Consider the following 25,565-nt stretch of genomic DNA (forward strand, 5'->3'; position numbering starts at 1 on the left):
TAGATGTTGCCACTTCAAATTCCACTGCTTGACTAAACATACAGGTGTCGATTTTTTAGTAGATGGCCAAAAAATGCGCGAACGTCTGTTGGCTTCGTTCGTTTGTTTTCGTTCTGTCTTTGTCGCTCTCATAGGTATAGTGCAAAGAAAGTGTTCAACGTACTGTGCTTGCAAGACTCATTTTCAGTTGAGCACTCGAGCCGGTCGGATCAGCCTACTTCGCCTCTTTCATCAGAATGGTATGTTTTATACATTAAATAACAATTTTACTAGTGACTGGAGTAAAATTTTCTAATTTTTATTTTTATTTTAATAGGCAGACAACTCGGAAGCGACATCGGCACAATATTATTGGCCGCCGATGTTTTGTCCGCCTTACACACCGCAATACCATCCATACCGTCCAGTCATATTGCCAGCCCATGACTTCCATAGGGCTTGGGACGCACATTCATTGCACCCACCAACTTACCACCAAATTGACGAGCAACAGCCTCAACAACAACAACAGTCTCAACAACAGCAGCCTCAACAACAACAGCCTCAACAACAACAGCCTCAACAACAGCAGTCTCAACAACAACAGCCTCAACAACAGCCTCAACAACAGCCTCAACAACAGCAACAGCCTCAACAACATCCCCAACAGCAATTTTTGCCTCAGCAGCAACCATCTCAACAACGGCAGCCGCCTCAACATCCTCCTCAGCGGCAAGTCCGAAACCATTTTCGGCGTCCGCCTCCGCAACGATGGAACACAGTTGGCGCGCAGCAGAATCGGTGGTCAGTACCAGTGCCATTATAAAAATTATTATATATTAATTTTTTAAATAGTTGTTGATAAATATATTTTTCATTATATTTATCAACAAGAGTATAGCTGGATATTTTAAAAAGCTGTTAGAGATGCCCATGTCAATACTCAATCCAATAATTGTAGCTATTCTGTAATCACTGTCTCAGTTATTATAGCAATTCATTTTTGTATTAGTATCCCATGGCAGTTTTAAGCTTTCTTGATATTCTTACCATTACATTTTGCAAGAGTGCAGCTTGAAAGCAATTGTATTGCAAGACCATCTCCACTGATACACAGACAACCGTATAAGTTCTCAAATATTTTTTATTAGTTACAATTAATATTCAACGTACCTTATTCATAACTAGAAAAAACTACATCCCTACGGCTAGGGGTAGTATTATATACAGATTATTGATACCTTTTAATAATTAACGAAATGGATAAAAAGGTTGCAAAATTAATTGCGGAAAATGTAAATACTTGTGAGGAAGTTGATCTTTACAAATATAGCGACAATTCTTTATTAAAAAAGGTAAATTATTTTATTAATTATTAAAATTTGAATAATCTTAAATTGAAATTTTGCGAACTCTTTCTCTCTCTCTCTCTAAAGGCATTCTTTCGCGTCTCGTTTCGTTCCCAGCGCATCGCCATACTCTCCACGGATGCCTAACGCTCCACGTTTTCGCGGCGCGATTTGGCGAGAACGAGAGTTAAAATCATTATCGTCGCGCCGGCACTTTTGATCGGCGACCGACTGTTTGTGCGAGAGACACGTGTAAGTCTGTATGATCGCTGTCATCGGCACAAAGCGCCCGCGTACGGCGTACAACACGCAGGTCGGCTTCGCGCGGAGAGTTGAAAGTCGAGCGAATCGCGCGAGCATATAGATGTCGATCGTTCGTGCTCCCCTGATAGTCGCTCCTTCCATTTAGAAAGTGAAGTTGAACCCGTACTCGAGCGTTCGCTCTCTCTCTCTCTCTCTCTCGTTCTCTCGCTCGCTGATTAACATTAACGTTCGGCAGGGTGATAAGCGTCGCGCGATTTTGTCTTAGCTTGCCCGATTTACGGGCATCTTTTAATTATTTTTTTGCTCGGCGAGAAATCAACAGGGAATATTGAGTTCATTGTATAATACATTTGACCAACATATTATACCATTTGCGGGGCGTCGGCACTGTTTTCATTGAAGGGGGCTTCAGCATCGTGGCGGTTCTTAAATGGTTTTCTATCGCATTTTCGCGTATTAAAAATACGTTACTTGTGTTCAACTCGCTTTAACTGTGATAATTATTATTTTATAGAACTAATTAAAAATTGGCGATATAATTCGTACTTCATAGTTACTTACAGTTTTTGTCAAAAGTAAATATGTTTGTTTGGTTATTTATAAAAAATTATAAACTAAAAATTCATGAAATGAGAAACTTCAGTATACAAAAGATCTTATGAATTTTTAAAAATCGAAATTTTTTTTATGTAACATTGTTTTTTAATATCCCAAGAATGTGTATATCAATTTTTGTATTATAATGTCCATTAGAAAATAATTAGAGAAGCAATTTAGTGTATCTGCGCCGCACCGTAGTATCGATTTTTAAGTATTTTAGTAACATTTTCGTTAATAACTTGAAAAATCCCAGGGCTACCCATACTTTACAATATACCATCTGAAAGTTTAAGTTTTTATCTATAAAATGTTAGTTTGTCTGCTGGGGAACTTGTCCATGAAGTATTTGTAAACTATCGATTTCCAAAAAATTTTCTCCTTGCGCCATAACAGCCCATGTAAAATGACCTACAACTTGCGAACTTTAACGTTAATTATCTCAAAATTTTCCACGGTTATGAATACAAACAAGGATACCTTTGGATTCACGTTATTTTAATTTATCTAAATTATTATAGCTGACGTATAAACTGTCTGCGCTGGAGTCCTCTTAACTGTTCGAACGTATATCGTTTTCGCTCCGTGCGTCCTTGTTTCGTCGTTTTTTTTGCATTTTTTCCTCTTGATACGCACATTTTTTTCCTTGTTTTACACACCCAAGGCTTCCATTATTTATAAGATACACAACGAAATTGTGCGTTTCATATGCTTTCTTTAATTTTCAACATATCAACCTAATTATCTTTAAAATAAATTAATTTTGTATTTGAGAATAAGATGTACTGCTGGCGCCGTCGCTGCAGCTGGCTTATCGAACACACCGATTAAACGCTCGCGCGCGCAGTCAAGCTTTTTCATTATTAACATTTTGAGCCAGCAGGGTAGTCCGGGAGCTGGTATGGTTTCGAATGCAATGTGTATGTCATGAGTGAAAACCTATCATTCTTATGTATTTTGATACCTTGAATCCGAAACCGCAAGTAGATTTTTCAAAAAATAGGGGAAAATTTGTTTAAAGTGCAATTGTTTAAACAAACTGAAAAAATGGTTTTTTCGCATTGGACAATTTTTTTTAGAAAATATGGCCTATTTTAAGACAAAAATATCCTTTGCAATTTTTTCATAAAATTTACCGTTTTTCACTAACTTTGATAGTTAATAACTTTTGATCTATTATAATGCGTATATACAAGGTGTCAAATAAGTAACGGAACAAGGCTGTAGCTTTTTAGGTACAGATTATTAGACCAAGGTCAAGGTCATTCCTTTAGTAACTTTCAACGCGGAATCCGATGGTGACCCTGGATTTGACCTTGAGATTGACTTTCAAGGTTATTTCAAGGTCAACTTTGTTTTTTTAAATGGGAACCCCTATTTTTGACAACGGCAATCGAAAGAGCGGAAAATTTTACGTCCAAAACGGTATTTTTAAATTTTTTTTCATGGCCTTGAGAAGGTCGATTTAAGGTCAAATGCTTGAAAAACTGCCTAAAAGCGTTTTTTTAATTTTTAAGATATCGAAAAATGACCTCTACAAAATTTGTTCAGAACAGAGTGGGCCACCCAATGCACCAAAAACCTTTGACCTTTAACCTCATTTTGAAGGTCATTTCAAGGTCGAAGTGTTTTTTGTAATGGAAACCCCTATTTTTGACCCCGGATTCGCATATAGCGCGAAATCAGAAAGAAACATTCAAAACGCAGTGAGTGGAAAAAACTTAGCCGGCAAAAAAACTGTACCTATGTCTCTGCTTGCTCCTCATTTAAAACAACTTGACTTTCGGTTTGGATAACCCGTTACTTTATTATTCAAACAATCAAAGGTCAAAGATAAGGTCACTGTAACATGCTCTCAGTAGAATTTAATAAATTTAGCCCGAAACATTTTGTAAATGTTTCGCGAATAATATTGGATCTAAATTTCACATGACCTTAGCGATGAACGTCGTGGATCAATCGAAACTCAACATAATACCTTATCCAAACGTCGGATTTCGCGCTATGTGCTAATCCGGGGTCAAAAAGAGGGGTTTCCATTACAAAAAACACTTCGACCTTGAAATGACCTTCAAAATGAGGTTAAAGGTCAAAGGTTTTTGGTGCATTGGGTGGCTCACTCTGTTCTGAACAAATTTTGTAGAGGTCATTTTTCGATATCTTAAAAATTAAAAAAACGCTTTTAGGCAGTTTTTCAAGCATTTGATCTTAAATCGACCTTCTCAAGGCCATGAAAAAAAATTTTAAAATACCGTTTTGGACGTAAAATTTTCCGCTCTTTCGATTGCCGTTATCAAAAATAGGGGTTCCCATTTAAAAAAACAAAGTTGACTTTGAAATAACCTTGAAGGTCAATCTCAAGGTCAAATCCAAGGTCACCATCGGATTCCGCGTTGAAAGTTACTAAAGGAATGACCTTGACCTTGGTCTAATAATCTGTACCTAAAAAGCTACAGCCTTGTTCCGTTACTTATTTGACACCTTGTATACGCATCTATATGAGGATATCCACGGAACTTTTAACTTTCGGGAAAGAAAAAAAAAATTTTTTTTTTTGATAGCACACTCTAAACAAAAATTTTTTGTACAGTATTATGTCCACAAAGGAAGAAAAAAATAGTGCTCACGATTTTTTTAAATAGTTATTTTTTTAAAAAAATTAATAAAAAAATTAAAAATTAAAATTATTCACTTTAACGATTACGGTTTCCAATGAGATAGTATAGTTGTTTTTAAACTCAATAACTGTCACTTTATTATTCAAAAATGATTTTCGAAACATATCAATATATTATAAATCTTATAAATAAATATATTATTTATATAACGTCAAAATAACAATATAAAATATAACCAAATCATTTTTTTTACAAGCTTCTCTTCTTAGGCGCTACTTTCTTTGGTTTTTTCTTTATTTCTCTTTTTATTGTTGAGGGAGATAAATTCCAGCTTTGAGGTTTCAAAGCATAATGATCGCATGGCAGTTTTTCAGAACATGTATTACAAGAAAGATAATTTAAATACAATAATTCTTTTTTTTCTTCACTCCACAACAATTGAAAGATTTGGTTTGAATTTGGAGCTGCTTTTAAATCAGATCTAACGAGTAAGTCTATAGCTTCAATATCACATAACTCTACTTCAAAGGTTTCAATTTTAGTTTTCGATTCTTTTTTCAGTGCTGTTATTATATCTTTGACTGAAGTAATATCGTTTCCTAACAAAACATGATCATCACATAATCGCTTTATTGTTCCACCTATAGCATCGGCACTGCTCTTTCCATGACCTGGCGTCGAGATATTCCAGGATGCTCGCTTGAGTTTGAGCTTGTTGCAGAAATGATGAAATAGTTGGAAATTTGTTTTATTCTTATATTGGGTTGTAGGCCCATCGCTCCTAAAATGAATACTTTCTACATCCGGTACAACCGATTTTATCAAGGCAATAATTGGCTGCATATGAGCCCACACAGCCGCTGCATCGTGTCTCAAACTCTCAGATATCGTACAAAATGATTTACAAATAATGTCGCCATTAGATCGTTTATAATAGAAAACCCCAGTATGCATAGTTAACTGTTTTGCAGAGGCACCAAAATGTACTGCTTGTATCTCGCTTGCGTATTTACATACATAGTTTTCCGAAAAATCTATAATAACATATGCTTCATTTGCTCTCAAGTTAGATTTTATCATGTGAAAGAAATTCATCTGATGGCTTGTATTGTAAACATGTTTCAAATATTACGGTAACAGTAGATTTAAATCTTCAATTATTTTAGAAACTGAACATTCTATTTTAGTCTTTTTAGTGATATTAACAACATAAGTTTTATTATGTTTGCCTATTCTACTTTCTTTGTCAGTAACCCATTTATAGTAATAAGACTGCTGTCTATTTTCAGCTCTTTTAACAATTCTTCTCTTACATATTGAACACTCTCTATAAATGCATGCTTTACTATTCGGATCACATACAATACGTTTAATAAACATATTTGCATTTGCAGTTTCGACAATTGAATGATAGAATAATTTCTGTAATAAATAATCAAAATTCGCATGTACTTTGCATAAACATGTGTCTCGAGCAGATAATTTCTTTTTTAGAATCCAAAACGGTTTGTATCGAAAAAATGTTGACCTACCTATCTTCAAAGTTTCTTCTTTAAGGAACTTTTTATACAAATTATCGAGAGTATCTGTCAAAAATCGTTTGGTTTTAGTGATACCTTTCTTTGATATAATATCATTTTTACCTGGAGCTACTGATGAATTTTCATCTCTTTCAAAAAAATCACATATGATCTTACGGATTAATTCAGTTTTAATTGTCTTCTTTTTATTGGAGCGACTAAAAACTAATTTACTGTATCTTGAGAATTTTCGCTGATAATAACTGCTGACATATTTATTCATTTTTTTAACACACTTATTTTTTTTTGCGACTCTACCCGATATCAACTGAGCATACATGGATTTATCCTTTTCAATTTTACACTTTTTTTTATTAATTAGTATTTGTGATTTGATGACTTCACCTATTATTAAGCTTTTACGTATTTCAGATTCTCCTTTGCTCATTATATAATTTACGTTCTTGTTAGTTTCATCATTGTTTTCGTCAGAATTTTTTTTCAGCAATTTGAAGTATTTATTTTTCCATTTTTGACTTTTGATTTCTTTTTTTTTAATAACATTATGTAATTCGATAATAGTTCTTCTGAGTCTTCTTTCTCTATTTTTGGCACAATTCAAAGAAGTTTTTAATTTACCAAGTTCAATATTTAGTTTTTTTGAGTATTCTGAAGAACATTGTGTTACATTGTTAGTTGAATTTACGCTCATAAATTCACAACAACCACTGTGATGAGAAATGCAAGAATTTAGCTCTTCATCTGAATCATGTTTGTCACATAATTATCACAATTATCAACAGAATCAGGAGTATAAGAAGTATGTGCAGTTTTTTTTTGGGCAGGAGTTTCATTTATTGTAGAAGATTTACGCTTTCGATGATTAAAATAAGTTACTGGTTTGGTTTCCCGGAGGCAACTGCTAATACTTGCACTGTTTTCCGACACTCCATTATTTATACCAGAATGGAAACTAGAATAATGAAAATATAATCAAACTAAAAAAACTGCATTGAATTAAAAGTGCACTTGAAGCATTTGAGCAAAATATAAACTTTATCTATAATTATCCGGCAACAAGTAATATTATATTTTAAACTACTTACGTGTCATATTTGATGTTAGTTTTCTCTCGATTGAATTTTTGAAGTTTAATTTTTTGTAGTTCCTGCTTAGTTTTTAACAGCTGCCTCTTTTCATTAGTCTTTTCTCTTTTCACTCTTTTCAGCTCATCTTCGTTTTTTTTGCAATCCATTTGTAACTTTTTTCAAAAACTTCTCTTTCATTATGAAATAAATATTCAGTATGAATATCGAGAACATTCGCCTGCTAGTACCTACATTCAACTGACCGCGTGCTCTGCTTACTCAAGCTGAAGACACTCAAAATGTTTGTTTACATATGAACACATGAAATGATTTGCGATGAGCACTTATTCCAGTTCAAAACAAATATATATTTGTGTCGGATATAATGAATTCATTTAGATCAAATGAACACAAATTTTGAATTTTTTTGTTAGCTCTTATCTCAGTCCCATATGAAATTGGTTTTGGAATCTTTTGATATATATTTTCTTAGACTATAAAGTAAAAGTGGCAAGTACTTTCAAGTATTTATCTGTTAAACTTTAATTGTGCAAGTAAAAAAACGAATTTTTTCTACCGAGTGGACAACAGAGTAATCACATTTTGGACCGCTCTAACTTTTTACTCAAAAGTCGCACATCAAAAAGTAAAGCAGATTTAGATAGAGTTTTTTGAAGAGTAACGAAAAAAAAATATTACACCCGGTTATCGGAAAAGTTATTTTTTTAATTCGACTAAACCCGATTTTGTTTGAAATATTGAAAAATGCAGTTTCCTTTACATTTAAACTGATTTTCGCACTCTGAGACTAGGCACACTCGTGAAAACTATTTCTTTGGATTATTCAAGTCTAGATTGTAGTAAAATAATTTTATTAGATTTTTTGGAAAAGAGTTATTTTTATAATGGCCTTAAGAAAAAAAAATTATGTGGCAGTTCTTTTTCAAATTAACTAAAAATGAGCATATTCTATTTTTTCCCGTAAGTTATATAACACTTGACCATGAATAGAGTACCCTTATTTTATTATTATTCCCTTCTAGAAACTATTTTTTTAAATTATGAAACACTTCCACGTCATGCTGAAACATAGCGGTTTCCCGAAAGTTACAAGTTCCGTGGATATCCTCATATATATAGATAAATCCTATTACACATACTAAAATCTTTTACGTTACTTATTGATTCATTTGCTAATAATACCTATAATTAAAAAAATATAAAATAATTATTATAATTATACAAAATACCTTACATTGTCATACATTTTTAAAAACAACCTAAAAATTAAAACATTTTGATGCAGTGGAATCCAGCGATCTCAAACGTTTATTGCCAAAAATACGTCTGTGAATAAGCTACGACAATTTTGAATTATATCGATTTGTAGTGGAAGAATTGTAGAATATATCGTTTTTTTCAATTTAAAAAAATACTCAATAGATCAAAAGTTATTAACTATCAAAGTTAGTGGAAAACGGTAAATTTTAGCCATTCAAAAATTTATAACTTTTGAAATATGCATTTTATGAAAAAATTGCAAGGGATATTTTTGTCTTAAAATAGGCCATATTTTTCTTTCCTGTAGATATCATTTGATATCTATATCTAAAAGAAATGCAGTTCTTCACATAGATGCAACGGGTTCAATAGCACGTATGTCTACCATGAAGTAAAAGATTTTTTTTTCCGATCATAGAACTATGATTATATAATATGTTAATTTTTACTTTTTACATGTATAAAAAGAAAAATTATTATTTCAATTCCACTCTATAAAACGTATTTATACAATCAGAGTTTATACATTTCAGTTGATCTTTAACTAATGTGGCCATTTATTAATAGCGACCTAAAAATTACCTATCAATTTTAACTAGAATTTCCATTTTTACGATTATTATGAATTTTATAGCCCACAAATAGTTGCTGTAATTCGCCATGGATACAATAGTAATACGATGAAAGTTGATATTTATGGATGTTCCTAAAATAAATTAATTTTAATTAATACAATTCATTCATCACCTCGTAGTTAGCTAATAAAAATATTTCGGCCACTAATTAAGAGTATAAGGTACCATTTTTGTAGGATTACAAAAGCTTTGTTTCAATATTGTGGCAGGGAATTTCGGGAGTGTTGACCGCGCTCCGAGTTCTTCCGCCACAAGGCCTGTTTGGCTCTACCCCCGATTATTTAGGGCGCCAGACCGTCGGCTGATTACGGCGATCGTCGGGGGTAAGGCCAGTAGGGTTACGCGTATCCCGGTCTGCCTAACGGCGACTGCGCAGAGTAAGCAGATGGGGGGAATACGCGTTGTGTCCGAGCTTCAGGCCTTTGGTGTCCAACTTTCGATGCTAATTTCCTCCTTAATTAGAGTACGCCGGCAGCTCAGATGATGACTCCTTAAGTCAGGTCGTGAGGACGTTCGAAATCGAGCGTATTTTACCTAACGAATAATCCGAAAATATAGCGAATTAATGAAACCTGTATGTAACCGCTCGCGGCTGAAAATCGCTAGCATGCAACAGGGGTAGGTTATCCAGTAAATTTTATATATATAAATATAAAGATAATTAATCGTTTTATTGATGCATTAAAATTTTTCACATACGAGGTCGGAATAAATATGGTCGGTAAAATTCTGAGTTTTCATTAATCCCTAAAAATACAATTTAATCGGTTCCTAAAATGGCGGAAAGGTCAGCGCGAGTAACAAATCGCAACTTTCTTTTATAAGACCTAACGCTCAAATTCGGTTTGCGAAATGGCGGAAATGTCAGCACAACTAATTAGTCAAAACAATTTAATTCAATTGAACCTACGTTTGTACTAAGTAACTAACGAAAGGTCAGCGCGAGTAATAAATCGCAATTTTCTTTTGTAAGACCTAACGCTCAAATTCGGTTTGCGAAATGGCGGAAAGATCAGCACAACTAATTAGTCAAGACAATTTAATTCAATTGAACCTACGTTTGTACTAAGTAACTAACGAAAGGTCAGCGCGAATACTAAATTGCAATTTTCTTTTGTAAGACGAACACTTAATAGAAGTTGACGAAAGGTCAGCGCGAATACTAAGTCGCAATTTCCTCTCGTAACCGAACACTCAATTTATTTTCACGGAATGGCGAACAGGTCAGCACGATCCGGTAGGCACCGGCGTCGACGGATCCACGCGTCGCGACGACCTACAGCACCGAACTAAATAAATTAACTAATCTAACCCGCACTCCGCGATTAAATATGAGTGGCACTTTGCCTACTTACAATTTTCTCCTTGCGGTATAAGCAAACTATTGGCAAGATATCTAGGCGTCTAGCACTAATGGTCTAATAGCGATTAGCTGTTAGCTCCTTCCTTGCGGATATCCAGTGGCAAAATGGACAAGAATCGACTTCTCACGGTCAAAGATCGTTTCTCTTCTCCTCTTTCCGAGAAGAAATGTTATTATTGGTCGGTATGCTAATTCGGATATCGGTAGCGCCCTCCGAATTTTTATCATTGGTCCGTATGTAAATTAGAATAATACAGCGCCCTCCTTAACTCTCCTACTTTCGTCGTTATTTACTCTCTCTCACCCCCCACTAAGGTATCTATCATTAATTGTAGGAAAAGATCTACCCCTACTCTTATCTATTCGTCTATGCGAACGGAAATCAAATTTTATTCTAATTTGCCTATTGGTCGTGACGTCACTAGCGAATTTTGTCAGATTTTCGAATTCGGTTAGTTAAATTATTATTTAAACCTTAAGGGGGTAGTTGTCGCTCGCCATCATAATAGGGGTGTCGGTCGCGTGCGAATTTTACAATTCGATATTTGTTTCGTGTTCATTCTTTTTCAATTTATAATTTAATTTTAATATCAGAAATACGTATATAATATACGCCGTTTCATTTGTAGCGCCCTCATCTTCGCATTTACATATTATTCTATTATTTTATATCGTCTGTCTCGCTCGCTCTTGTTTCGTCTATTTCGCTCGCTCTGTCTCGCTCGCTCTGTCTCAGTTTGTCTCGCTCGCTCTTGTTTAGTCTGCTTCGCTCGCTCTGTCTCGCTCGCTCTGTCTCAGTCTGTCTCGCTCGCTCGCTCTCAGTCTATATCGGCGCTTCAAGATGGCCGCTCAGTTTCTCGCGCGTACGTCTCGTGTCCTTGCGCCGGTTGTTGGAGCGCCTCCTGGGGCGCTCCCGTGTCGGTTCTGTGGTGTTTTTCCGGGTGTTTGTGTGTGTGGTCGCTGATTTTTGTGTGTGTGGCGCTCAGGATGTCGCCGATGGTGTTCGGCAGCCCGACACAACTGATTGCCGGCTGCCACTTCATCGGCGATTTTCTGCTCGCCCCAGGAGTGTCAGTGCCTCGTGAGTGTTCGTGTTGATGTCTGGGAGTGTAACGGATCTGCATGTGTCATCAACATGCATCTCCGTTGCATTTCCCAGTCAGGTTTTGCATTTTTTTTTTGCCGGCCGGCAACACGTGGTCGGGAGTGTCTGTGAGTGAGTGTGTGCGTGCGCTCTCTTTTTCTGTGGTGCGCTCCTTTTTTTGTCTGCTCTTTGAGCGTCCGTCGGATCGCGTTGGGCAAGTTTGTTTCGCCCATATCTCCGGCGTGGTCGTTCGGACATGGAAAAGAATAATTGTTCGGTATAGAGCGTGTTTAGCTTTATTTTAAACAACTGGTTACGGGGCGGCAAGGGACGGGGATGGCCTTTCTGAGGTGTTGCAAACAATGCAGCACTGAGGAAAGGCCTTGTAATGTGCCACATTACAATATATCAATTCTCGAGTTTTTTTGCAATTTTTACAATAACTAATTAACGAAAATAATCACGTCATGGATAGAATTATAGCTTTCTTAATTTTCTACAACTTTTATTTTAAAGATTTTCATGTAAAATGCATACCATGACTGACGGAATTAAAAAACCTGTTTTTCCTAACTAACTTAGAGCCCTCATAAATAATAAGTGATGGTCTTTCTTGAGTCACATTTTATATAGAGCTTTTTTTTACATTGCCCTGAAGAAGCCTATGTAGGTTTCATCCATTATGTAATTTTTGTACGAAAATTTTTCTATTTATTGACCTATTTTAGTATGATTATAATCATACTAAAATAATTATTTTACTTTCTTTCATGGCTAGTTACAATATTAATTCAATACTTATGTTTTGTTTTTATTTAAAATATAGATTTGTAAAGCTTTCAAAAAGAAACCAGACAAAAGATTTCTACAAAAAGTAAGATATCTTTGGTACAAGAAAAATTCGGAATTGGTTGCTTCGGTAAAAGTATGTATGAAAGAGAAAAATAATATTAGTAATGGTAATGTTAATATTAATGATAAAAATAAGACTGAAAATTATAACAATTCAGACGCAAAAGTAAGAGGTGACCATAAAAAAGAGTTTGACGAATCTGTCAGCTTGATAGGCAATGAACAACATAATAATTGTATAAATAGTTTTGAGAATACAATTGAAAATGTTGTAAATAAAATAGACGAACATAAAAAATTATATGTAAAGGTAACAGTTGAAAATAATAGAAGTAAAATTCATGAATTTAATAACTCAGATGCGAACGTTGATTATCACGATAAGTTTAACGCGAATGTCGATACGACAGATAATAATAAAAAAAACAATAGGTCATATAATTCGTGTGAAAATGAACCAACATCGTATCATGAGGATAATTTGCAACAGCGACTTACTGAAAAGATTGTCATAGAAAACCCAAAAGCAGTCGATGATGAAACCGCCGTTGAATGTGAACAAGAAATAACAAAATCTCTTGTTAAAGACTTTGACAATAGTATTAGTTTGAATTTATCAGACGATAAAATTGAATTTGACGGTAAAAGTTATTATAAACAAATGGATATAATTGGGAATGGAAACTGTTTATTTAGGTGTTTTTCTTTTATTTTATATGGAGACCAAACTGAACATAAGACAATAAGACAACGTCTGATTAACTACACAACGGAAAACTGGAAAAGTGAATTATCGTCAGTGATGTTTTCTAATCCTAGCGTTGAAAAATATCGAGACCCCATACACTACAAAAACCTTATGGGAAAGTTAGGAGAGTATGGAACTTTATATGAAGTAGGAGTTTATAACGCGCGATAAATCACTCGTTATGTCTCTCTCTCTCTCTAACAACTACTTATATATATATATATACTTATGTATTCACATTTAAACCTTCTCATGTAATTATATGTATGAAGCCTGGATGTGGCCGTCGCAGCAGACTACAGCGTGCGAGGTAAGAGAGAGACGGCCGCGCGACAAGAACCGACTTAGGTTCGACAGAGTAGAGGAGAGAGAGAGTGGGGGGGACGTTGCCGCGACATTAGCTCGAGACTCGCGTTAGAGAAAGCACGTGTTCTTGCCGACTGGCTTTCAAGAAAAGAAAATCGCGACATCGCCCTTCTGCATACAGACATCTCGTTTTGGCCCAGCGGCGGTAGATAATCGAAGCCGGATTCCGAGTATAGTGTGCTGTGCATCAAGATAGTGCGCAGGACAATTCACGTGCGAACGGGGTGATTGTTTCCCAGGCAGTCGAATATTTAACAAGGCTCATCGGTGGCCCGACGCACTTTTGTAAGTACTTACTTGCGTACCTTGCCACTCTCTCGTTAGCTAATCGTTCTCTCTCTCTTTATCTCTGCATTGCTTTCCTTGTAAACTTATAAGATATATATAAATATCACCTATTTTGCGTAACCTCCTTTTTTATTTACACCTGATTCTACAACTTCCCACGCTTTTCCGTCAGTGATTTTATTTAGGGATTAGCTGCTATGCCCACGACGCTCCTGCGGGCCTTAAGGCGTGATTAAGTTTCCGGGCACATTCTCGCGCGGTTGCGGTACACCCGTTTCGAGCCGTATAAAATAATATATAATCTCTCGCAAAATAACGCGGGCGAATCTACTCCCCGTTATATTGGCGCCCAACCGACAGTGGCATTCAAAGTAGCTTTTCTTCTCGTGCGAGAGACACGACGCCGCGTGTTTACGAAAGCGATAAAGTACCAGTGCGTGTATAATAGCGACTCAGGTTACGCAGCGAATGTAAACACAATGTGTTATTTACACGGCAGCCTTGAAATTGCTATAAGCCTAGCTAGTCAAGCAATTTCAAACTTTTTCAATATCGCAATATAATATATTTTTCAAGGCTAAGCCGTTTGAGAAATATCACATGATGGTATGTAAGGAAATGCGTATGTAAACATAGGACTCGGCGAAAAGCGTGTAGCGATACGCGAACTCGACAAACGAAGACTTTCGCTCTCAAGTGTTTAAACAAGCTAATCAAATCAAAACAATAATATACACAAAATAATACACATATATAATACTGTATAACAACCTTTCTCGATAGCGCATGCACATGCTTCCTTCCTTTTACATAATTGCCTCGCGATAATTCTTAGAAGGAATCCAACTAGACGGACGCCGGAAAGAATTCCGACTTCGCTTTTAAGGCGCACGCGGTATACATTACGCTAGATATTAAATTGATTAACAATCATTTAACCTAGCCTTTAACGATCCCGGCCAACAACTTTTGTTCGTCTTCTTCGGCAGCGCCTACGAACTAGCTCAATCCGTTAATAAGCAGAATAGTAAAAATAAATTCAAGAAACGACAACAATGGCGACTAATTGGACGCTCGACGACTTAACAATCTTTAAAGAAAGATTGAACGAGCAACTAATAACCTGGGTTCGAAACTTATCAAGTATCGACTTAGACAACGCACTGTCGCAATTGGAACTGCACAACGAGGGACGCTTTCTTGAGCGAGCGGACAGATTATACCGCAGACTTCAAGGAGACTATACAGCACAGGACTTCGTGGCGCCCAAAGACGAAGATGACACGTTGACCCGTACAAGACGAGATGACTTAGCCAAAATATTCTTCGAATCAGGTACACTACCGTCCGATATTAATAAGGACCTACATACAGCCTTAGAAATAGAAAAACATTTAAGCCTTCAAATCAGCATAAGTGGAGAAAACGAAGAGCATTTGGCAACCAGCTCACCTCACAATAATAACAGCGAAATGTCGCTAACCCTCGGAGCAGACTCACAATCTCCCGAACATATAGGGCAAAGCCACCAAGTATCACAATTACAACAAATAAATACACTTATAACAACAACGGAAACTCCCGTAAACAACGTCACTACTACCGCGCCAACACTAACGTACGACAGCACTAGTCAAGAACTAATAAAAATCGTACTGCCAAATGGCCAGACAGAAACTACGACGAAGCCGATAGCAGACGAACTGCGTAAAGGATGGAAACTAGAAATGGCAAGACAAGCAGAACGAACACAATTCCAGACGCAATTCACAACCTGGCAAAAAGAAGTAGCAGAAACTAAAAACCTGCTGAAACAATATGAAAACCATTTCAGCCGCCTTGGAACGGATCTACAAAAGCTCAAAACAGAAAAAAACGCACTATACACTGCGAACAAACAACTGCACGAGCAATTAAAAACAAGCTGGTCCATCAACCAACAACAAGCAGAGGAAATCACCCGCCTAGAAACACAAAATTCAAAAACAGTACAGTTCCAAGATACCTTAAATTATAACTACTACGACGAAACACATAAATTTGACGACACAGTTCACCCCCCAACCACTTCGTCACTAAACCCACGGACGCCGATGTTTCACTCCACCACAAATCCCTCTGTGATGGCGGCGCCGAATACATTCCTCTCAACAATCACCTCGACGGCCCAGAAGCATTTTACGCCCCCGCAAGCCTGCCCACACGACATGCGACATGCCCCATGCACTGTCCTTTCTTCGCTCGGCCCGACGGCTTCCCTCGTTACCTCGACTGCCCCAGCAGGTTCGAGCTGGGGGAGGGGGGCCATACCTGGTGGGACAGCGAACTCATCACAACAGAATGCATGCCTCTACCTACCGACAACCAGCCAGACGACTAGTTTACATCAAACAGGTCCAGCTTATTACCCCTCGAATAGGAACCTGGGGAAAACAGTCAGAGAGTGGAGAATCAAATTTTCTGGTGCCGAAGGGCTAAGCATCGAAGAGTTTCTGGAAAGAGTGGAGGAGAACCGACGCCTAGACCGAGTGGCGGATACAGAGCTGTTGGACTCCATGACTCCCTTATTCACCGGATCAGCTCTCTTTTGGTATAGGGCCCTAAGAAAAACCTGGGACACTTTCGACGAATTCAAAGAAACTGCTCTCACAACCTACAGCAAATCTAAGAAAAACCGGAGAAACCTGGTGATAGAAGCTCACTGCCGGACTCAGGGTGCAGAAGAACCAGTGACAGAATATATCGTAGCTCTGCTTACCATTCTGAAAAGAATAGATCCGCCGTGGGAGATGAAAGACCAGATAACTCTCGTCATAGATAATATGCTGCCTAAGCTTCACAAGAAACTGAAGCACTATAGGAACAACTTGGAGGACGTGCGGGTTCTTTTGACCAAAGCCCAAGAGGCCGAAGATGATGAAGCCGGACAGTGGAAGCCCCCACCTCCAGCTGAGTACAGCATCCTACCGGAGACCGCATATAGGCCTCCGAAAGGCACCAGGAACAAGCCACCCGGCCTATCCTCCATGAACGAGAACTCCCTTAGCGCCTCGACGGACGAGTTGGAAAAGTTGATGACGAGAATCCTAGAGAAGAAGCTCAGGGAAATGAAAAACTCCAAGTCACCTACTATTCCAACCAAGGAAGGGAGCCCTGGTACCAATTCCGAGCCCAACCGCCGCGAGGAGCCTAAAAACCCTCGCTGGGACTCGCCCAGAGGCAGAGGCCGTGGTCGGGGAGGTCTTAGACCCCGTGACAAAAATCCCTCCTTCGCGGCTACGCCCAGGTCGGATAAGAATAAAGACAGGGCGGCCGGCCCTGACGGAGATAAACTTCTCTGTTGGAATTGCAGCTGGCCCGGCTATACGAAAAAGTCCTGCCCTGAGTGTGGTCCTCTGGAAAGTGCTAAACCCAAAGCAAAAAACGACGATGGGAGCACGTAAATGAGGTCCCTACTGCTCCCCCACACCACGGGACCTTCGAAACTAGCGGCGACACAGGAGCTCCGCGGACTGTACACGACACGGTGAACGACCCGATGCTAGCTCAGGTTAGTTCTTCCGACGTGCGACTGCCCTGCGACGGTGGTACTGTGGCCAGCGCCCAGGTTGAGAAGTCACCTCGCTGGTGGCTGACCGTGAATGTCGGCGACTATAAATTCAGAGGCCTTTGGGATACCGGATCCTCCCGTACTGTCCTTGGTCCACACGCAATTTCAATTGCCACCGCCTTGAATAGGCGCGTACACCCCTATGTGGGCCCAGGAGCCAAGGCAGTCGATGGTCACTACGTACCTATTATGGGTATCGTAAAGTTACCCTTTTCCCTAGGAGGGGTAACCCATGCGATTAACGCTCTCATTTTATCAGAAGTCGACACCGAGTGCACTCTAGGTGCTGACTTCAAACGCGCCTTTTCGGCCATGTTAGATCCCACGACTAACAGGCTGACTCTCAAAGGTTGCCCCAAAGGCGTGCCTGCGATTCTCTCCTCCGAGAAGTCTGAAGAGGCAACGGCCTTGTTCTCTCTGGGAATCGAAGATCTCACGGGCGAACAGAGAGCCGAAATCGATAGGGTTATGCATAGCTTAATCCCAGAAACCTCTGGTGAACAGTTAGGTTGCACCAGGTGGATCGCTCATGAAATTAACCTCACGAGCCCACGTCCGATTAAGCAAAGATACTATCCTGTGTCTAAGAAAATAGAGGACGAAATGCACGAGCAAGTACGTAAAATGTTGCTGATGGGAGTGATCCGAAGATCCAAGAGCGAATGGTCCAGCCCAGTGGTAATGATCCTGAAACCAGACGGCACGTATAGGTTTTGTGTAGACTATCGCAAAGTTAATGCGGTTTCAAAGATATCTGCGTATCCGCTACCCTATATGGATGTTATTTTACGCAAGATACAACACGCCAAATATATAAGCGCCCTAGACTGCTCGGGAGCCTTTTGGCAGATTCCGCTTAAAGAAGAGTCTATCCCGATTACGGCCTTCACTGTCCCTGGTATGGGTCTGTTTGAATTTACCCGGATGCCTTATGGTTTGGCTGGCGGTCCTGCTACGTTTCAAATGCTGGCGGATAAGCTTATCACGCCCGAAATGGAGCCTTTTGCTTTTGCCTATTTAGACGACCTGATCATTGCAACGGATACTTTTGCCGATCATGTAAGGTGGCTCACGTTGATATTGAAGCGAGTTAACGAGGCTGGGCTCACTATAAATAGGAAAAAGTCCAAGATCTGTATGTCCGAGGTGCGCTACCTCGGCGTACTGGTGAATCGAGACGGCTGCCGCCCGGATCCAGAGAGAGTGAAACCCATCTTACAATACCCGAGACCTAAAAACTTGCGTCAACTACGTCGCTTCCTGGGCATGGCCTCATGGTACAGGAAGTTTCTAGGTGACTTTGCAGCTATTGCAGAACCACTCACTTCCCTTACTCGGAAAGATTCCAAATATGTATGGACCGAGGAACATTGGGCCTCCTTCGAGCAAGTTAAAGCTCTCCTTGCCTCCGCTCCAGTTCTGGCTAGACCGGACCCTAGTGCTCCATTCTCTATCGAATGTGACGCCAGTGACACGGGCATCGGCTTCGTGTTAACTCAAAGAGTAAATGAAGTCGACTATGTCATTTGCTATGGCAGCAGAGTCCTTACGGCTGCCGAGCGTCGCCTGTCAGTCACCGAACGAGAATGCCTTGCAGTAATCTGGTCGATTGAGAAGTGTTGCCCATACATCGAAGGCTATCACTTCACGGTGGTTACAGACCACCATAGCCTGACTTGGCTCAGGAATCTGAAGAACCCCAACGGGAAACTGGGTCGCTGGTCGTTACGCCTTCAAGGCTACGACTTTGATATAGTGCATCGCAAAGGCAAGGACAACGTCGTGCCCGACGCACTTTCGCGTATGTTCGAGACAGACGATGATGTCGCCGCCGCTTTAGCCTCATTCTCTTTCGATGACAATTTTAAAGACCCCTGGTATAAACGCAAGATCTCGCAAGTCGCTCAGGATCCAAAAGCGCATCCCTACTGGAAGATAGTGGGTGGCCGCTTATATGTTTATCGGCCTGACCCGATAGTCGATGATTTGTTGGGGAATGATGACGACGCCTGGAAGCTAGTAGTTCCTCGAGAACAACGAGAGAAAGTCCTGGCGGAATGTCATAACGAACCGACAGCGGGCCATCAAGGGCGATATAAGACCCATCAACGAGCCGTATTACGCTATCATTGGCCGGGCATATACAAAGATGTGGCGCATTTCGTGCGTAACTGTATGATTTGCCAACAAGTGAAAGTGGAACAAAAATCCCCTGCAGGACTCATGGGTAAACACATAACTACCCGTCCCTGGGAAGTGGTCTGCGGTGACACTATGGGGCCTTTGCCTCGTTCGCCCCAAGGCCATGAACATTTGCTCATCTTTATGGATGTGTTCACTCGCTGGATCGAATGTATTCCGATCCGTAAGGTTAACGGTAAAACCATTAAGAGAGAACTCAATCAACGAGTCTTCCTTCGCTTCGGAACCCCTGACCGTTTCCTTTCGGATAATGGCACGCCCTTCAAAAACAAGTTAGTCGATGAGTTCTTGAAGTCGCACGGGGTGATTCATGGAACATGCGCCCCATATAATCCTCAATCGAACCCCACTGAGCGAGTAAATCGAACTATTAAAACTATGATTGCCGCTTTCATCGAAGATAAGCATGCGAAATGGGATGAACACATCGCGGAATTCGCATTCGCTTATAACTCAGCCATCCATGAAGCTACTCGCTCAAGTCCTGCTTTCCTCAACTACGGGCGACACCCCGCGCCCCCTTGCACAGTTCGACGCGAGGAGGAGCGTGCGGCGGTTCGACAATTGGAGGCCACAGCCCGTGACGAATGGCGCGACCGTATGGAAAAACTCGTCGAAGTACGAGCCGGAGCTCTGGAAAATAGCAAGGCCGCGCAAACGCGACAAGAAAAGTACTTTAACGACTGCCATCGCGACGTCGTCTATAATGTTGGCGACAAAGTCTGGGCGAAAAATCACGTTCTCTCTTCAGCGGCTAAAGCCATTGCCGCCAAACTTTGCCCTAAATTCTGCGGTCCGTTCATCGTGGCCAAACGCCTGGGAATGAATTCCTACCTGCTCCAATCAGAAAATGGAATAGATATTGGAAAAGTAGCGGTAAATCAGCTGAAAATATGTAACGACAAGGAACAATTCCCTAGCGATACCCCCCTCAGAATCGGTAGACAACACGGAAGGGCAATATAATTCAACTATTCGGGAGAGGAGCCCAGGGGCAGCGGGTCATTCGGCGACTCAGGACTCTACTACAGCAGCTACGCCTTCTCCTACGGCTGACCTAACTTCTCAACCAGACTCAAGTCAAGCTCTACCCGCTCGGGAGGCGGTAGCCCCACGTAGGAGAGGCAGACCCCCTAAGTCCCAGAATCCACCGCCTGCGTGGCCGCCAGTTACTCTTTCACCTCGCCGACTACGTTCGAGACACAATCCCCCATCGTAGTCATTAGTGAATAGACGCTGCCTTGTCACTAACTCTTCCTACTGCTCTAACGCTTCTTTATACAATTAGCTATGTCTCTGTTTCTCCTCGAACTTATTATATAATTACCCGAACATGTATTATAAACGACGACCTTCCTTACAGATCATGTTACCAGTAAAGCAAACATCCAGCAAGCCAGAGACCGTTAAGGTCGAGGTTCCGCGCTTCGTTGCCACCCGGCTTCTGGAACTGGTCAACGAAATGGCGTTGCGAACGGCCACACTCCCTTCTGAGCTGATTCCCCAGCTCCCATCCATCGAAGAGCTGCTCTTCACCTGGGCTGATACGGCTGGTGGTCGACAACCCGTCCGAGAGGCCCTAGCCAAGCCTTGGGTACCGGCTCTCCCGGCCCCTACGACCTCGGCCCGCCAAGGAGGAGATATGGCCAATGCCGTCTCCCCCCAAGAACAATGGTCGGCCGTTAGGCAAAAGATAAAAGACCTTCGCGCGGCTCGCCGTAAGGCCGAGCAAAACGAAGGCCAGGCCTACTCTGAGGCCCTAGCCTTGGCCAACCATCCCGACCAGCGGATCCGGGCCCTCGCCCCCGAAGATCTAATCCGCAAGATCCAGGACGAGTTGGAGCGCCGCATTTTTCTGGCCGATGCCGCGTCTCGCTGGGATAAGGCGAAAAGCATACAAAAGGAGCGAGTTCGCCTGTTGGAGCTACAGGAACTAAAGCGCCGGGAGGGAGAGGAAATCCAACGCCAATTAGCCCAGCTAAACCTACTGGAGGCGGAAGTCAAACCGCTTTCCGTGCCTGCCGGGGTGTTAAAGGTCCCTTCCAATCCTGCCGCCGAAGCCGAAGACCTAGCGTCGAGAGAGATCCAATTCTCTCTCGATCAACGCCGAGAGCTGGCTCATAGGGCCCAAGCCGCTCACTATTGCGAGGGCAACCTGAACCTGGTCCCTCAGCACCACGCGTTAAAACACATGCAGGCTACCGAGCCCTGTGGCAAGTGGGACGGGCCTAACGTGCCAAAAAGAGGTGTCAGGTACTGCTTCGTCTGCAACCTCACCGGTGTAAGCAGGACCGAAAACTGCCCGAACTTCTTCCAGCACTGGAAGTTCGAGCTGGGATTGGCCGACCGGTACGATTACCTCAAGGATTACGGCCCCAGAGCCTTCCACTAGAGAACCGTTCAGTAGCCGTCCCCATGCCTCTTTGGCTACGCCGAGGACTGAAGAGGACGACCCCTCGCCGAGAGATCACCATTTTCCCTTTTTTTTTGGCCATTGCCTTCGGTTATGCGTTTTGCTTTTTGCGTTTATATAACGACTCATTGTAATTCTTTTTTTTGGGGGCATAGCCTCAGTCCTAATCTGTAAGATCTGTAAATAAAGAGAGGGAGAATAGGGGGGCTACTCGTAATAAAAGATTATGTTCCTTATCCAGTCTAGTTGTTATACTCATTTTGTCCTAAACCATTACAGTTATCGACCTGCTCGATGATTAGCAGTCTTTGCCTTTCATATATTCCTGGTAGTTTTCTTCCCAGGACGAGAGAGATCAAGGTATCGAGTGGGTACCGCCGGCGTTACCAACGTCTGGGGGGAGGGGGATATAACGCGCGATAAATCACTCGTTATGTCTCTCTCTCTCTCTAACAACTACTTATATATATATATACTTATGTATTCACATTTAAACCTTCTCATGTAATTATATGTATGAAGCCTGGATGTGGCCGTCGCAGCAGACTACAGCGTGCGAGGTAAGAGAGAGACGGCCGCGCGACAAGAACCGACTTAGGTTCGACAGAGTAGAGGAGAGAGAGAGTGGGGGGGACGTTGCCGCGACATTAGCTCGAGACTCGCGTTAGAGAAAGCACGTGTTCTTGCCGACTGGCTTTCAAGAAAAGAAAATCGCGACATCGCCCTTCTGCATACAGACATCTCGTTTTGGCCCAGCGGCGGTAGATAATCGAAGCCGGATTCCGAGTATAGTGTGCTGTGCATCAAGATAGTGCGCAGGACAATTCACGTGCGAACGGGGTGATTGTTTCCCAGGCAGTCGAATATTTAACAAGGCTCATCGGTGGCCCGACGCACTTTTGTAAGTACTTACTTGCGTACCTTGCCACTCTCTCGTTAGCTAATCGTTCTCTCTCTCTTTATCTCTGCATTGCTTTCCTTGTAAACTTATAAGATATATATAAATATCACCTATTTTGCGTAACCTCCTTTTTTATTTACACCTGATTCTACAACTTCCCACGCTTTTCCGTCAGTGATTTTATTTAGGGATTAGCTGCTATGCCCACGACGCTCCTGCGGGCCTTAAGGCGTGATTAAGTTTCCGGGCACATTCTCGCGCGGTTGCGGTACACCCGTTTCGAGCCGTATAAAATAATATATAATCTCTCGCAAAATAACGCGGGCGAATCTACTCCCCGTTATAAGTTTTTGTTAAATTGTATAGCGTCAATATTAAAGTATTTATTAAAAGAGAAGGCGAAATTCAAATGTCAAAAGTAGATGAATATGATAGTAACCCAGATGATCAATCTTGTTTTTATATTCTACTACTTGGAAGTTTTATCGAAGGTCATTGGGTTGTATTAGAAAAAATACTGAAAGACATAATCAGTATTACAGAAAATATAAACGATTCAAAAGAAATTGGTACAAACGGAAAACACCGAATAGAAAAACAGAATCAGAAACATCCTTGTTATGCAACCAATAACGATATGAAAGAAGTAGATGATCCATATTCCTTCGTATATAACAATGACAAGACTAATACTGTAAGTGTTCTTAAATACCCTGTTGTTAATATGCAGACAAGACAATCATACAAGAAAATAGAACCAAGATCATATAAAAAGTTCTTTTGTGCACCAGAGAGTGTAAGTGACAACGATTCTGTTTCGCCTGAAGTCAATGAACATATAAGCGATAACGAAGAATCTGAAGAGATGAGTGATGATATTAATAAGAAAAATAGGAAGAAATCAAAGTCTAAAGAAAAGAAAAAGAAATCCAAATATAATCACCAAATTGGTTTAGTTTATTTGTCAGTGACTGAATTTAAAGATAATTTAGGATCTTTTAATAATAATAAAATAAGAAGAGTCTTGGAAAATTATCTGTTGCTTCATTTCAATTGTACTTGCCTTTTGAGTTTTCATGGAGGGGTTAAATATAATCTAAGAGATATAGTGGCATATGCTGAATGTATACATCCTAATCACAAAGTAAGTTTTAAATTCAAGATTCATCACTTGTACGATTCGTTAACTTATCTGCAAGTATTGTCAACAGACGAGATAAAAGTCGTTCACGAAAATTCTCCGATGGAAATTCGCTATAGAGTCTTGAAAAATGAAGAACGTGTAACATGGGCAAAACAAGCCAGAAGCAAAGGCGTTCAAAATTTTTTGAATGAAGTGATAGTGAAATCTGACCCAGGTCTCGTAAGCGATGGTCATATGCAAAATATAAGAAGAGCCTCAACAGTTTATAAAGCTGTATCAGAATTAAAAACTAGTAAGCGTTGTAAATTAGAATCTATGGACTTATCCGATCTTTTCCAATTATGGGTGGAACATCAAAACCAGAAAGATCCTTTTTTGAGGAGAGTAGAACTTCCGCTAACTGCTATCATGCATGCAGAACAAGAATTATATATATTATCAGCACAAAGAAATGCAGTTCTTCACATAGATACAACGGGTTCAATAGCACGTCAGCCGCAATATCTCCGTTGTAACAGGATCTACTATTATACTATATTATTCAAGCACAAAACTGAAATAGTCAAAAACACGCATATGATCACTTCCGAACATGGTGTTTCATCTGTTAGTAAATGGCTTAAAGAATACAAATATTTTGTCATGGAAAAAGTAAAAAGATGGCCAGTTTTAAAATGTATAGTTACTGATTGGTCATGGGTATTCATACATTCAATACTGTTGGAATGGAATAATATTGTATTATCAAATTATATTGACATCTTATATGCCTTTTGTACAAAAGATATTTTACCACCTAAAGGTTTTATAATTGTTAAAATATGCTGTAGTCATTTTACACACGCGGTATCAAGATCATTTCAAAAAAAATTTTTCTGAATTTGTGCATAATCAAATCTCTAATAGAAATGAAAAAAAAAAATGTACACAGTTTCTTACTTGACTGTTTTGGTTTGTTAATCTTGTGCAGAAACCTTATTGAAATAGATGATTTATTTGAGCATATTTGTAATGTGTTATTAAGTATGGAACAAGAAAATGCAATTGATAGTATTAGAGCATTAGAATCATTGTTGAAGAAGAAAGTTAATGTCTTACCGAAACACGACAACATCGACACTGATGAAAGTAACCATGACACGGCTGACAAAATAGATGATTTCGAGATAATTGCTAGTGACGATTTATCTAACTGCGCCATGTATAAAAAATCACCATTTTATCAGCGTTATCATCATATATATATATGTCAGTTTATGGACG

The 25,565-nt window shown here is 40.0% G+C and overlaps 1 protein-coding gene across 1 annotated transcript; it reads left to right on the plus strand.

Moving 5' to 3' along the window:
- Nucleotides 1-316: 316 nt before the first annotated feature.
- LOC131663274 (putative uncharacterized protein DDB_G0294196) lies at nucleotides 317-805 on the plus strand (the record flags this gene model as incomplete). Its single annotated transcript, XM_058933593.1, has 1 exon — nucleotides 317-805. A coding segment is annotated over one exon (489 nt), but the record flags the coding sequence as incomplete, so codon positions are not given.
- Nucleotides 806-25,565: the final 24,760 nt, after the last annotated feature.

Source organism: Phymastichus coffea, unplaced genomic scaffold, assembly GCF_024137745.1.
Source record: "Phymastichus coffea isolate CEN01 unplaced genomic scaffold, Cenicafe_Pcof_1.1 PCOF00032, whole genome shotgun sequence".
Lineage (NCBI taxonomy): Eukaryota > Metazoa > Arthropoda > Insecta > Hymenoptera > Eulophidae > Phymastichus > Phymastichus coffea.